The sequence below is a fragment of the Nerophis ophidion genome, linkage group LG12, assembly GCF_033978795.1.
Source record: "Nerophis ophidion isolate RoL-2023_Sa linkage group LG12, RoL_Noph_v1.0, whole genome shotgun sequence".
Classification (NCBI taxonomy): domain Eukaryota; kingdom Metazoa; phylum Chordata; class Actinopteri; order Syngnathiformes; family Syngnathidae; genus Nerophis; species Nerophis ophidion.
Window position 1 is genome coordinate 28040054 of NC_084622.1, and position 13640 is coordinate 28053693.

The following is a 13640-nucleotide window of genomic DNA, read 5'->3' on the forward strand; positions in this document are numbered from 1 at the left end:
TGGAGTGCCTCTGCATTTTTTCAACGCAAAAAATGCGCCTTGGTTAAAAAAAGGTTGAAAAACACTGGTCCAACCAATCTTTATCACATTTTACATACATATGTTTGTAATGTGTCCCAATTTGTGTGGCTATTCAGCAGTTGGTGTTTTGTATATCACATTGAACAGTGTAAGAAATTTCAAGTCAATCTAACTTGTGGTGTCAAACTTTTGTGATTAAAACCAGCGCCACCAAACAGACAATTAATAGTAAGTACTAGTAGTAAGTAGTTGATGTTTTGCCAGATTTTCCCTATTTTGTTAGTCGAGTAGAAGAGTTGTCCTATTTTAATCACATATTTGTGTAATACTGGACCAGGCCCACATGGATCTGGGACTTTAGGGCCAAACATCCCGCCTGTCCCACTGCAGGTTATCAGAGTGTCAGCTACATGTTTGATTGACAGCCCTTCTACGTAGGTGACTTGATAATAAGTACAGTACAGTGTTAGACTGTGGTGATCACTTTACTGTTACACTAGACAATTTTTCCTTCATCGTTTGCATACCAATTATTATACAACTTTGTAAGTTGATATACTTGCATTGTTTCTTATACATTTAGCGAGTGAAGCTCTCTGCATAAATGTGTGCAACACGAATTTGGCTTGGTCTCAACACATTACTCTTGAAACCTGTTTGGACGTTCACAAGTTTATAAACACATCTTCTAATCCTGACAACAATGTAGCCTAGAACATACAGTATAAAATATGCAAAAATCTTACGCCACTACTAACTTAGGTGAACTTTTCCCTGAATGTATTTTAACATTGTACTTACAATAGTTAGCAGAATTGTGCAAATAAAACAAAAACAAATAATTTTAGGAAAAATTGTGGTTGAATGATTATTAACTCATCATAAGATAAACATTAAATCTAGGTCAGTATAGTACTGTATGGTAAAGTGGCAGTAGAATCAAACATTCATTTGACGTGTGACAACAAAGGAAGATGGACTAATATTGTACTGTACCTATTTGGCTGAGTTTCATGGCCACGTACTTGTTGACCTGCAACCGTAAAGATGTGGTCAGACTCATAGAGGGCACTCATGAAACAAATCCAAGAAAAAAGCTATTTGGCTTTCTTTTTAGACGTCTGTACCCGCGTCATGACAGTGATGATCAGGTAATGGAGGACTGCCCCCAGCATCATGGCTGCACTGTTGGAGTGCGTACTCAGGAATTCCCATGATCCCTCAGCCAACAGTACTGCTGCAATCACCCTGAACACCACCAGTGCGCTTGTCAGACCGATTATCACCAGTATCTGTGTAAAAACAAACAGTGTGGTCTATCAATATCACACAAAACCAATTCATACAAATAATTGTGGCAACGACTTTCATACAAAAGTGCCCACCATTAGTGTGACACAGATCAAAACAAGAGTGCTGCGTAGATAGGAGTGCTTGTATTTTTTGGGTTCACAGTTAGCGTTGTTGACAATCTCCAAGATTAGTTGCTCCTAAAAAGACACACATGTAAAAAAATACACATCCAACAATTTCAGGATCATTAACCTCTGATAAACATCTGATGTATACTGTACCTCTTCCTCACACCAATCAGACACCTTCCACTCACACACATAGGTTGTTCGATATCTTTTCCAGAACTCCAAAAACAGTGTGGCTGTAAAAAAAAAACGTATACTTTTAAAATCTTGTTTCATGTTTTTATTTTCTACAATTTCTTGGATATTTTGATATTGTATTCATTTGTTTACTATATTTTTCAAAATCAACCTATTTTCAACTATAATATCTAACATAATAACATTATTATGAGATATTAGTATTTGTTTGTTGCCGCAAAAAATAAAATGCACCAATGTTTGGGTAAAATTTAACCGATTTGTTCAAATGATAAGGGAAAAGTTACAAAAGTTACAAAGGATTTAAGGTTAGTAGTAGTTGCAGACGACACCACTGCATTTTGTTGAGGGGAGAACACACATAATCCAATACAAATAATAACAGGAGAAATGAACACATTAAAGAGATGGTTTGACAGAAGCCAGACTATCTCTCAGTAAAATTAAATAACTTCTGACCACAGTATAAGAGAACATCAAACACCAATACAAATAGAGTAGACATTGAAAAGTAAAGGTTTTTGGGTGTAATTTTTAAATGAACTGGAAATCCATCCATCCATTTTCTACCGCTTATTCCCTTTGGGTCGCAGGGGGCACTGGCGCCTATCTCAGCTACAATCGGGTGGAAGGCGGGTTACACCCTGGACAAGTCGCCACCTCATCGCAGGGCCAACACAGATAAACAGACAACATTCACACTCACATTCTCACACTAGGGCCAATTTTAGTGCTGCCAATCAACCTAAGTGCCAAGAAATACAGTACGTCATAATGAATAAAGAAAAATATGTACTGGGCCAAAAATCACTCCGTATTGTCTACTGCTTGCTAGTTTTACCATATCTGAGTTATTGTGTAGAAATAACTACAAAGGTACATTTAATTCACTCATCGTGTTACAAAACAGGTCAGTTAGAATAATACATAATGTTAAGTTAAAAAATCAATTATTGTCACACACACACTAGGTGTGACGAAATTATTCTCTGCATTTGATTCATCACCCTTGATTATCCCCTGGTAGGTGAGGGGAGCAGTGAGCAGCAGCGGTGGTTGGATATAGAGAACACTGAAACCCTTTATCTATTTATTCAAAAATATTGAAATTCAAAGATTTGGTGCATATACAAACAACCAAAAATATGATGTACGAAACCAACTATAACCTGCTATGCAAGAATGTACAAGAATTCTTCTCAACAAAAGACGAAAAAAAAAACTTCAGAGGAAAATCTAAATTAAAATATTTGTATGCACAAACAGCACTTAAAACATTCAGTAATCAGTATGTGGAATTAAATTATGGAAAGGATTTAGCAAAGAAGTCAAATACTAATATGGTCCAGTTTAAGAAACTGTTCAACCTTTCAGCATTAATGGTGCCTTCACAGATGTGTAAGTTACCCATGCCTTGGGCACTAATTACACCCCCATACCACCACAGATGCTGGCTTTTGAACTTTGCGCCTAGAACAATCCGGATGGTTCTTTTCCTCTTTGTTCTGGAGGACACGACGTCCACAGTTTCCAAAAATAATTTGAAATATGGACTCGTCAGACCACAGAACACTTTGCATCTGTCCATCTTAGATGAGCTCGGGCCCAGCAAAGCCGGCTGCGTTTCTGGGTGTTGTTGATAAATGGCTGTGGAGAGACGGAGCCGACGAGCCGACAGCGGGCTAGGAAAAATGGCTGTCCTACCCAAGATGGAGGCCAGGAGACGGAGCATGCAGCAGAGAGGAGAGGCGTTGCACACTAGGAGTGATGCTGCAGCAAGCCGAGTCACGTGCGTAAGCGACACACCTGCTCGCAATCTCTGCATCTTCTGCTGCAGAATAAAATGGGCGAAGGAGGAGCGATCGGGGGACAAGTAGTAGGAGCCAACTAGACAGAAGATCAGACGAGCAAACAGACGAGCGAGAACCACGGAGAGCCAGACGGAAAACCAGACGAGCACAAGAAGACGGGCGACTGAAAAGGAGCCCGGCGCGAGCAGGGAAGGAGGCACTGAAAGAGCGACCAACTGACTGCGAGCGACTTTTATTTGAAAAAATAAAAGAGTCAAACCTGTGCAAAGTGATGTCGTCCGTTGATGATCCATGCAACCCGCATGATGGCGGCAGGGAGCCGTTCACGATGGCTTGTGCTTTGCATTGTAGAGTTTTAACTTGCACTTACAGATAAACTGTAGTTACTGACAGTGGTTTTATGAAGTGTTCCTGAGCCCATGTAGTGATATCCTTTACAAACTGATGTAGGTTATTGATGGAGTATCGCCTGAAGGATCCAAGGTCACGGGCATTCAATGTTACATGCAGTGATTTCTCCAGATTCTCTGAACCTTTTGATGTTATTACGGACCATAGATGGCGAAATCCCTGAATTCCTCTCAATACCTCGTTGAAGAATGTTGTTCTTAAACTGTTTGACAATTTGCTAACGCATTTGTTCACAAAGTGGTGATTCTTGCCCCATCCTTGTTTGTGAATGACTGAGTATTTCATGGAAGCTGCTTTTATACCCAATCATGACACCCACCTGTTCCCAATTAGCCCGTTCACCAGTGGGATTTTCCAAATATGAATGGTGATTCTTGCCCCATCCTTGTTTGTGAATGACTGAGTATTTCATGGAAGCTACTTTTATACCCAATCATGACACCCACCTGTTCCCAATTAGCCCGTTCACCAGTGGGATTTTCCAAATAAGTTTTTAATGAGCATTCCTCCAATTTCTCAGTCATTTTTTGCCACTTGTGCCAGCTTTTTTGAAACATGTTGCAGGGATCAAATTCCAAATGAGCTAATATTTGCAAGAAATACAGTTTTTCAGTTTGAAAGTTAAATATCTTGTCTTTGCAGGGCATTCATATGAATATAGGTGGATAAGGATTTGCAAATCATTGTATTCTGTTTTTATTTACACAACGTGCCAACCTCACTGGTTTTTGGGTATGTATAATATATATATATATATAAGCATTTAAGTCTCACCTTAAAACTCATTTGTATACTCTAGCCTTTAAATAGACTCCCTTTTTAGACCAGTTGATCTGCCGTTTCTTTTCTTTTTCTCCTTTGTCCCACTCTCCCTTGTGGAGGGGGTCCGGTCCGATCCGGTGGCCATGTACTGCTTGCCTGTGTATCGGCCGGGGACATCTCTGCGCTGCTGATCCGCCTCCGCTTGGGATGTTTTCCTGCTGGCTCCGCTGTGAACGGGACTCTCGCTGCTGTGTTGGATCCGCTTTGAACTGGACTCTTGCGACTGTGTTGGATCCATTATGGATTGAACTTTCACAGTATCATGTTAGACGCGCTCGACATCCATTGCTTTCCTCCTCTCCAAGGTTCTCATAGTCATCATTGTCACCGACGTCCCACTGGGTGTGAGTTTTCCTTGCACTTATGTGGGCCTACCGAGGATGTCGTAGTGGTTTGTGCAGCCCTTTGAGACACTAGTGATTTAGGGCTATATAAGTAAACATTCATTGATTGATTGATATATATATATATATATATATATATATATATATATATATATATATATATATATATATATATATATATATATATATATATATACGTTTGGATTAAAATAAAAGCGCTTCTCAAGATTAGAAGAAAATGTTTGAAAATTAATAATTGTATCATAGTAATAATTTTATTATGGTATTTTTAAGGGTGCTAAGATTAAATTGTAAATAAGCCTTTGGATAAAACACACTGGTCAGGAAATGTTTCAAAGTTTTTTACCAACCACAAAAGGAACTCTCAACTCACCCCAAACTGCCATTATCATGGCAAAGAGGACTGTGCCGTTATTGTCAAACAGTAAGGTCACCTGTGGACAGGCCAAACCAGCAGTAAGCGCATAAAAAGAACATTTTTTAAAAAACTTTACTAACCACTTCTCCGAACCTACTTTGGCATAGGTGCACGTGTCTGAGAGCATCCACACTTTGCATCCGTCACAAAGCGGGCACATGACTGTGTTGGCCTGGCAAACCTCCTCTCTGCAAGACAACATGATCTCTGGTTGATCAATAAAGACATTAATGACATCTTATGACCCGAGAGAGGGGAGTAATCTTACATGAGGGGCGACGTGTTGAAAAAGGCAAGGCCATAGAGGAAGACAATGCTTCCGGTGACAGCAGGCGCGATGAGCATGTATGTGTACCAGCCCAGCCACAGGTAGTACAACGCCACCTTCTCCCCAAAGTAGTTCCTGACACACAAAAGGTGAAAAACAGAATTTTAAACCTTGACCGTAAATCATATAATTTCCTTTGTTCCTATGTGACATATATTGTGTTACAGCAAGGCTATTCAACTAGCAGCACAGGAGTTCAGTTTAAAACAGGAAACAGTCCAAAAACAGGAAAAGTGCTCCTGTTGTATGAAGGAACTTGGACCAATGTAAAAACATTGACAGATCCTTTGCATTGACAGTTCAACCTTACTAGCAAACATCGAACACTGGGGTCCAAACTTGTGATTTTCAAAACAGAGGCGTTCGTCAAGGCACTCCTTTAAGTCCTGTCCTTTTTTGCAGTTACTATTCATTTGTAATGTGATTCATGTACATTAGGTGTTGCCGCAGCCTGTTTACTTCAGATACAGTCAGTAGTTATTTGTTCAACTTCTGAAATTATATTACTAGTGTTCCTCAAGGTTCCATTTTAGATCCCCATTTATTCATCATTTGAGCTATTCACCTGTTGGCCTGCAAGTTCAGTTTAAAGAACTTGTGAGAGACTCACATTTTTGTAAAACACTAAATGCTGTCATAGAGATGATCGTTGATTATTTTTTTTGCAGGAGGTCTTTACGAACTGCAGAGCGCACTTGTAACTCTGACAAAAAATTCTACTACTGTAGAGGACGTTGGTAATATACAAAATAAATACTGGAGGCAGAAGTCCCGCCCCAGATCCTTAGCTTTCTGAAAATCTGCCCCAAAACAATTTAGTTGAATATCCCTTCTACAACCAGCGTCAGGTAACAAAAAATACGACTCTTATGTGTACATCTACAAAATGAGCTACGTGCCATCAGCATGCCACTGTGAATTGTTCCTGTTTGCGGATGACTCGGCCCTGCTGGTATCCGGCAAGGACAAGTCACAGGTGGAACAAATCTTCAGTGCTGAACTCCTCAATATTTGCACCTGGCTCGCTGACAACAAGCTATCCATACACTTAGGTAAAACGGAATCCATCCTATTTGGGTCCCATATCAAATTTAAGAAGGTCAGTGACTTCACTATAAAAGTGGGTGACATTGTTTTCACCAGGAAGGATGAGATCACCTACCTAGGTTCCATTCTACAGGCTAATCTTTCCTGTGATAAAATGGCAACCAAGGTGATCAAAAAGGTCAACCAAAGAACGAGATTCCTCTACAGAATCTCCTCTCTGGTCAACAAAAGCACCTTGAGGCTTCTAGCGGGAACTCTCATTCTACCCTTCTTCGATTACGCTTGCACCTCCTGGTACCCCAGCACCTCCAAAACCCTCAAATCTAGACTCCAAACATCCCAGAATAAGCTAGTCCGGTTACTTTTAGACCTCCACCCCAGATCACACCTCAATCCAACCCACTTCTCCAATGTGGGCTGGCTCAGGGTGGAGGACAGAGTAAAACAACTTGCACTGAGCCTAGTCTATAAAATCCGCTACACCTCCTTGATACCGAAGTACATGTCAAATTACTTCCTTATCGTAAATGACCGCCATAACCACAACACCAGGGGGAGCTCCACAAACCACGTTAAACCCAGATTCCGATCTAACAAAGGTCTTAACTCATTCTCTTTCTATGCCACATCAATGTGGAATGCACTCCCAACAGGTGTAAAAGTAAGTGCATCTCTATCCTCCTTCAAAACCGCTCTAAAACAACACCTCCAGGCAAGTTCAACACTTTACTAATACCCTCCTCCATTCACATCCCATCTCCCCGGATTATAAACAACTCAAATGTACTTCTAATGTATATACTTGTTCTTATGCTATCTGAACTCACTATGTTCTCTGCTGGCTGTACATAGCCTACCAAATAAGACCTACACTGTTTCAATGTCCACAGTTCTCTGTTGATGCAATTGTTGATGACTGAAGTACTGATATCAACCAAAGCTCCTCATCCCACCCCCCGGATTGTAAATAATGTAAATAATTCAATGTACATACTATGATGATTAACTTGTGTGATGACTGTATTATGTTGATAGTATATGTTTGTACCATGAATTGATTAACGTGGACCCCGACTTAAACAAGTTGAAAAACTTATTCGGGTGTTACCATTTAGTGGTCAATTGTACGGAATATGTACTGAACTGTGCAATCTACTAATAAAAGTATCAATCAATCAATCAAACCAAAGCTAGTATGATAACATTAACATGCTAACATACTTACATTAGCATGCTAACAATTAACATGTATCAAGTACCTTAATATATGACTCTGAGGTGTATAAGTGTAAAATTGGCTTAACCAAAAGCTATCATGCCAACATTAGTATGTTAGCATGCGCCATGAACCAAAATATATGACTCTGAGGTGTATACCTGTAAAATTACCGTAGATTTAAAAAAGCTAGCATGCAAATAGGTAGCATGCGTCAAATAGTACTGTAGAGCAGGAGTCCCCAACCTTTTTTGCACCACGGACCAGTTTAATGTAGGCATTATTATCACAGACCGACTTTCCACGTGTGGCAGATAAATACAGCAAAAATAAATGCATGAAAAATAAAACCTCTGAATTTGTGGGAGCCAAGGGCTTATTTCTTTGCAATGAGATCACCAGCAGGTTGTTGGTATGTACCAACATCGACCTGCTTTGTTCATAAGAGTATATACTACTATCAACCTGCTTTGTTCATGAAGGTATATACTACAATCAGCCTGCTTTGTTCATTAAGGTATACACTACAATCAACCTGCTTTGTTCATGAAGGTATATACTACAATCAGCCTGCTTTGTTCATTAAGGTATACACTACAATCAACCTGCTTTGTTCATGAAGGTATATACTACAATCAACCTGCTTTGTTCATGAGGGTATATACTACAATTAACCTGCTTTGTTCATAAGGGAATATAGTACCATCAACCTGCTTTGTTCATGAAGGTATATACTACAATCAACCTGTTTTGTTCATGAGGGTATATACTACAATTAACCTGCTTTGTTCATAAGGGAATATAGTACCATCAACCTGCTTTGTTCTTAAAGGCCTACTGAAGCCCAATACTACCGACCACGCAGTCTGATAGTTTATACATCAATGATGAAATATTAACATTGCAACACATGCCAGTACGGCCTTTTTAGTTTACTAAATTGCAATTGTAAATGTCCCGGGACTTTTTTCTTGAAAACGTCGCGTAATGATGACGTGTACGCGTGACGTCACGGGCTGTTATGAATATGAGCGCTGCGTACACACACAGCTAAATGTTGTCCGCTTTAACGGCATGATTACACAGTATTTTGGAGATCTGTGTTGCTGAATCTTTTGCTATTTGTTCAATTAATATTGGAGAAGTCAAAGTAGAAAGACGGAGTTGGGAAGCTTTAGCCTTTAGCCACACAAACACAAGGTGATTCCTTGTTTAAAATTCACGGAGTTGAAACTTTCTTATGGATCACAGCGGACATGGATCCTGACCACTTGTCAACCAGCAGGTTTCGGTGAGAAAATTGTGGTTAATAAGTCGCCACTTACCGGATATCAGCTGAGCTTGTGCCGTCCATTCAGCTGCCGTCGACTTAATGAGACACTGTGCGTCAACACCCGGCCGTGGACGTACACTTCCGACTATCAGGTACTGTTAAACTCACTAAAACACTAGCAACACAATAGAAAGATAAGGGATTTCCCAGAATTATCCTAGTAAATGTCTTTAAAAACATATGAATCCGTCTCAATGCAACGCGATTGCAATCGCGTTTTTTTTATTTTAACCTTTTTTTTTTTTCCAGTTCGTCGCTATCAATATCCTCAAACACAAATCTTTCATCCTCGCTCAAATTAATGGAGAAATTGTCATTTTCTCGGTCGGAATAGCTATTTCTGTTGGAGGCTCCCATTAAAATCAATGTGAAAATATGAGGAGCCCTCAACATGTGACGTCATCTTCTGCGACTTCCGGTAGAGGCAGGGCTTTTCTCCAGTTGCGAATTTTATCGTGGAGGTTCTCAACTAGATCCTTTCAGCAAAATATGGCAATATCGCGAAATGATCAAGTATGACTCATAGAATGGACCTGCTATACCCGTTTAAATAAGAAAATCTCATTTCAGTAGGCCTTTAAGGGTATATAGTACCATCAACCTGCTTTGTTCTTAAGGGTAAATACTACTATCAACCTGATTTGTTTATAAGGGTATATACTACCATCAACCTGCTTTATTCATAAGGGTATATACTACCATCAAACCTGCTGGGGACTGCAGGTTGTGACAGAATGTAGCGGTGGGGAGATGAGGAAAGGCCGTTGTGTTGTTTCCTTTATTTTTAATAACCTTACAATGTTATGCAGAGGTAAAGTTAACCATGTTATAGACCAGGGGTCTCAAACTCAATTTACCTGGTGGCCACTGGATGCAGAAATTGTTGCAAATTGTTGTATATTGTTGCCCGGAAGTGTTAGGGCTGCATGGGATTCTGGGTATTTCTTCTATTGTGTTTATGTTGTGTTACGGTGCAGATGTTCTCCCAAAATGTGTTTGTCATTCTTGTTTGGTGTGGGTTCACAGTGTGGCACATATTAGGAACAGTGTTAAAGTTGTTTATACGGCCACCCTCAGTGTGACCTGTATGGCTGTTGATCAACTATGACTTGCAGTCGCTCACTGCGTCTACAGAAGCCAAATACAATATGTGGCTGGGCTGGCACCCTGTCTGCACAGGTTGTTGAGGACGGCAAAGGCAGTACCTCCACTGTGCCCCCTTATTTTTGTTGTCAGGATGAAATCCGAGACAACGATTACAGCTGGAGGGGCATGGAAAATTGGGAGTGTCCCGGAAAAATCGAGTGTATACAGCTAAAAAGGGCACTGAAAATTGGGATTGAACGATTACAGCTGGAGGGGTACTGAAAATAGGGAGTGTCCCGGAAAAATCGAGGGTATACAAGTATGACGTTGTAAAGCGCCATTCATATAAAACTCGCGGGCCGCACCAACATTAAATTATTACATCAAGGTACGGGCCGCAAAATAACGTCTCGCGGGACGCGTGTTTGAAACCCCTGTTATAGAAAATTTCATTGTAGTTTGTTTACATGTAGAACTTTCTCTGACGCTACCACAGAAGTACGTGTTTTATGCCACTACTTCGTCTCATTTTGTCCACCAAACTTGTCGTGGACATGCACAAAGGTGAGCTTTGTTGATGTTATTGACTTGTTGCAAAGCTAATCAGTCATATTTTGTCAATGCATGACTGCAACGTAATTGATGCTAACATGCTATTTAGGCTAGCTGCATATACATATTGCATTGTATGCATCGTTTGTAGGTACATTTGATCTCATTTAATTTCCTTTACTTATGTCCTCTGTGTATTTTACTTATATTTGCATGTCTCATGACACAATATCTGTATGTCATACTGCTTGCATTTCTGATAGTTGTTTATGTGCCGGTATAGACAACTGCAAAATTTACCCAGCTTGCAAATATTGTAATAAAACTATTTTCCGTACTATAAGGCGCACCTAAAAACCTAAAATGTTCTCAAAAGCTGACAGTGCGCCTTATAATCCAGGGCGCCTTATATATGGACCAATATTGAGCCACAGCAAGTCTCACAACTACGGTAAGCAGCCGCCAATTTCATTTTCCCCCGTAGGAGAAGAAGCGTGCGGTGCATGATAAAATAAATGATAAATGGGTTGTACTTGTATAGCGCTTTTCTACCTTCAAGGTACTCAAAGCGCTTTGACACTACTTCCACATTTACCCATTCACACACACATTCACACACTGATGGAGGGAGCTGCCATGGAAGGCGCTAACCAGCACCCATCAGGAACAAGGGAGAAGTGTCTTGCTCAGGACACAACGGACGTGACGAGGTTGGTACTAGGTGGGGATTGCGCACGGCCACTCTCCCACTGCGCCACGCCGTCCCTGGGATATATGACTGCGCCAGGCCGTGCCGTTTCATTTCCATTTATGTGTTTAAATGTAAAAAACCCAAAATGGCTTCTATTTAGAGACATGATTTTAGGAAAGCAGGAATTGTTACTGAACTGCTAGACAACAGCAGCGACAGGGACTCCATTAACGACGTCTCGAAATAGTGCAAAGCAATAACAATATATCAATAACTCAACGTTGCTCAAACGTTAATGTCACACAACACAACACAGAAAATAAACATGTAAAGATCACTTTATTAAGTTGTTCCTCATCCACGAATCCCTCGAGTTCTTCTTCTTCAGTGGACGAATTAAACATGCCACAAGAGGTCTCGCAACTACGGTAATCAGCCGCCTACCTTATTTTCCCTCGTAGAAGAAGAAGCGCATGGTGCATGCTGGGATATATGACTGCGGGAGGCGTGCAGAGTTTAAAAACACGGCGATCAGTCACACAGTAGAACACAGGAACAGAGCAGCAGCGAAATAATTTAACATTAACAGCAGCGACACTGACTCGTTTAATGACGATTTCGACGAAACGGAGCCGGGCATTTTGGATGCCGTATTCGCCCAACTGTTTGATTCGAACACTAAAGAAGAAGAATTTGAGGAATTCGTGGATTAGGAATAACTTAATAAAGTGAGCTTTACATGTTTATTTTGTGTGTTGTGTGACATTATTGTTTGAGCAACGTTGAGTTACTGTTAACGTTGATGTGACACTGTGATCAGCAGCACCGGAGCACCGCAGGGAACGGTGCTGGCCCCTCTTCTCTTCACCCTGTACACCGCTGACTTCTGCTACAACTCAGAGCTGTGTCACATCCAGAAGTACGCGGATGACACAGCCATCGTCGGGTGCATCAGGGACTGCAGAGAGGAGGAGTTTCGGAACCTGGTGAGGGACTTTGTTGTCTGGTGCCACACAAACGTCTTGCAGCTCAATCTGTCAAAGACCAAGGAGCTGGTCATTGACTTTGGGAGGTCGAGTCCACGGTCACAACCTATCGTGATCGAGGGAGTTGAGGTACAGACCGTGGACTCATTCAAGTACCTCGGGGTTTGGGTGTACAATAAGGTGGACTGGACTGTTAACACGGACCACCAGTACAAGAAAGGACAGAGTAGGCTGTACTTCCTCAGGAGACTGCACTCCTTCAACATTTGCAGAAAACTCCTGTGGATGTACTACCAGTCTGTGGTTGCCAGTGTTCTGTTCTACATGGTAGTGTGCTGGGGGGGCAGTACATCTAAGAAGGACAGCTCCAGACTTGAGAAACTGATCAGGCGGGCCGGTTCTACAATCGGAATGAAACTGGACTCACTGGTGACGGTGGCAGAGAAGAGGACTGTGGACAAACTAGTGAGCATCCTGGATGATGCCAGTCACCCTCTGCATAGCGTTATCAGTAGCCAGAGGAGCCTGTTCAGTGCTAGACTGCTTCATCCCAAGTGCAGGACTAATAGACTCAAGAACTCCTTTGTCCCACACACCATTAGACTGTACAACTCCTCTCTGGGACGGGGGACAGGGGTATTAGGATGACAGGGGATGCAAAACATTAACAGTGCAATACGTTTTCATAACATGGTCACTACTGCCTACTTTGTCTTGTTATATTCTTATTTTACTGTTATATTGTTATTCTCATTGTTTTTATTCTTTTTGTAATATTTCTCTATTTTGTTTCCTTTTAAACCCCCATTATTTACTTTTTACTTTTTTCTTTAAATTGATCTCAACTCTGTACACTGCTGCTGGAATTTTAATTTTCCTGTAGGAACTCTCCTGAAGGAATTAATAAAGTACTATCTATCTATCTATCTATCTA

General features: G+C 40.9%; 1 protein-coding gene across 2 annotated transcripts in view; it reads right to left on the bottom strand.

The window, feature by feature from the left end:
* Positions 1 to 13640, bottom strand: part of LOC133563230 (anoctamin-9) — a 45173-nt gene that overhangs the window by 11476 nt on the left and 20057 nt on the right. For both annotated transcript variants that reach the window (XM_061917239.1, XM_061917240.1), the window contains 7 exons: positions 5736 to 5870; positions 5565 to 5655; positions 5423 to 5483; positions 1596 to 1678; positions 1407 to 1511; positions 1149 to 1313; positions 1018 to 1054 (listed from right to left, as the gene is read on the bottom strand). In XM_061917239.1, the coding sequence (XP_061773223.1) occupies positions 1018 to 1054; positions 1149 to 1313; positions 1407 to 1511; positions 1596 to 1678; positions 5423 to 5483; positions 5565 to 5655; positions 5736 to 5870 (677 nt within the window). The remainder of the gene's footprint in view (positions 1 to 1017; positions 1055 to 1148; positions 1314 to 1406; positions 1512 to 1595; positions 1679 to 5422; positions 5484 to 5564; positions 5656 to 5735; positions 5871 to 13640) is intronic.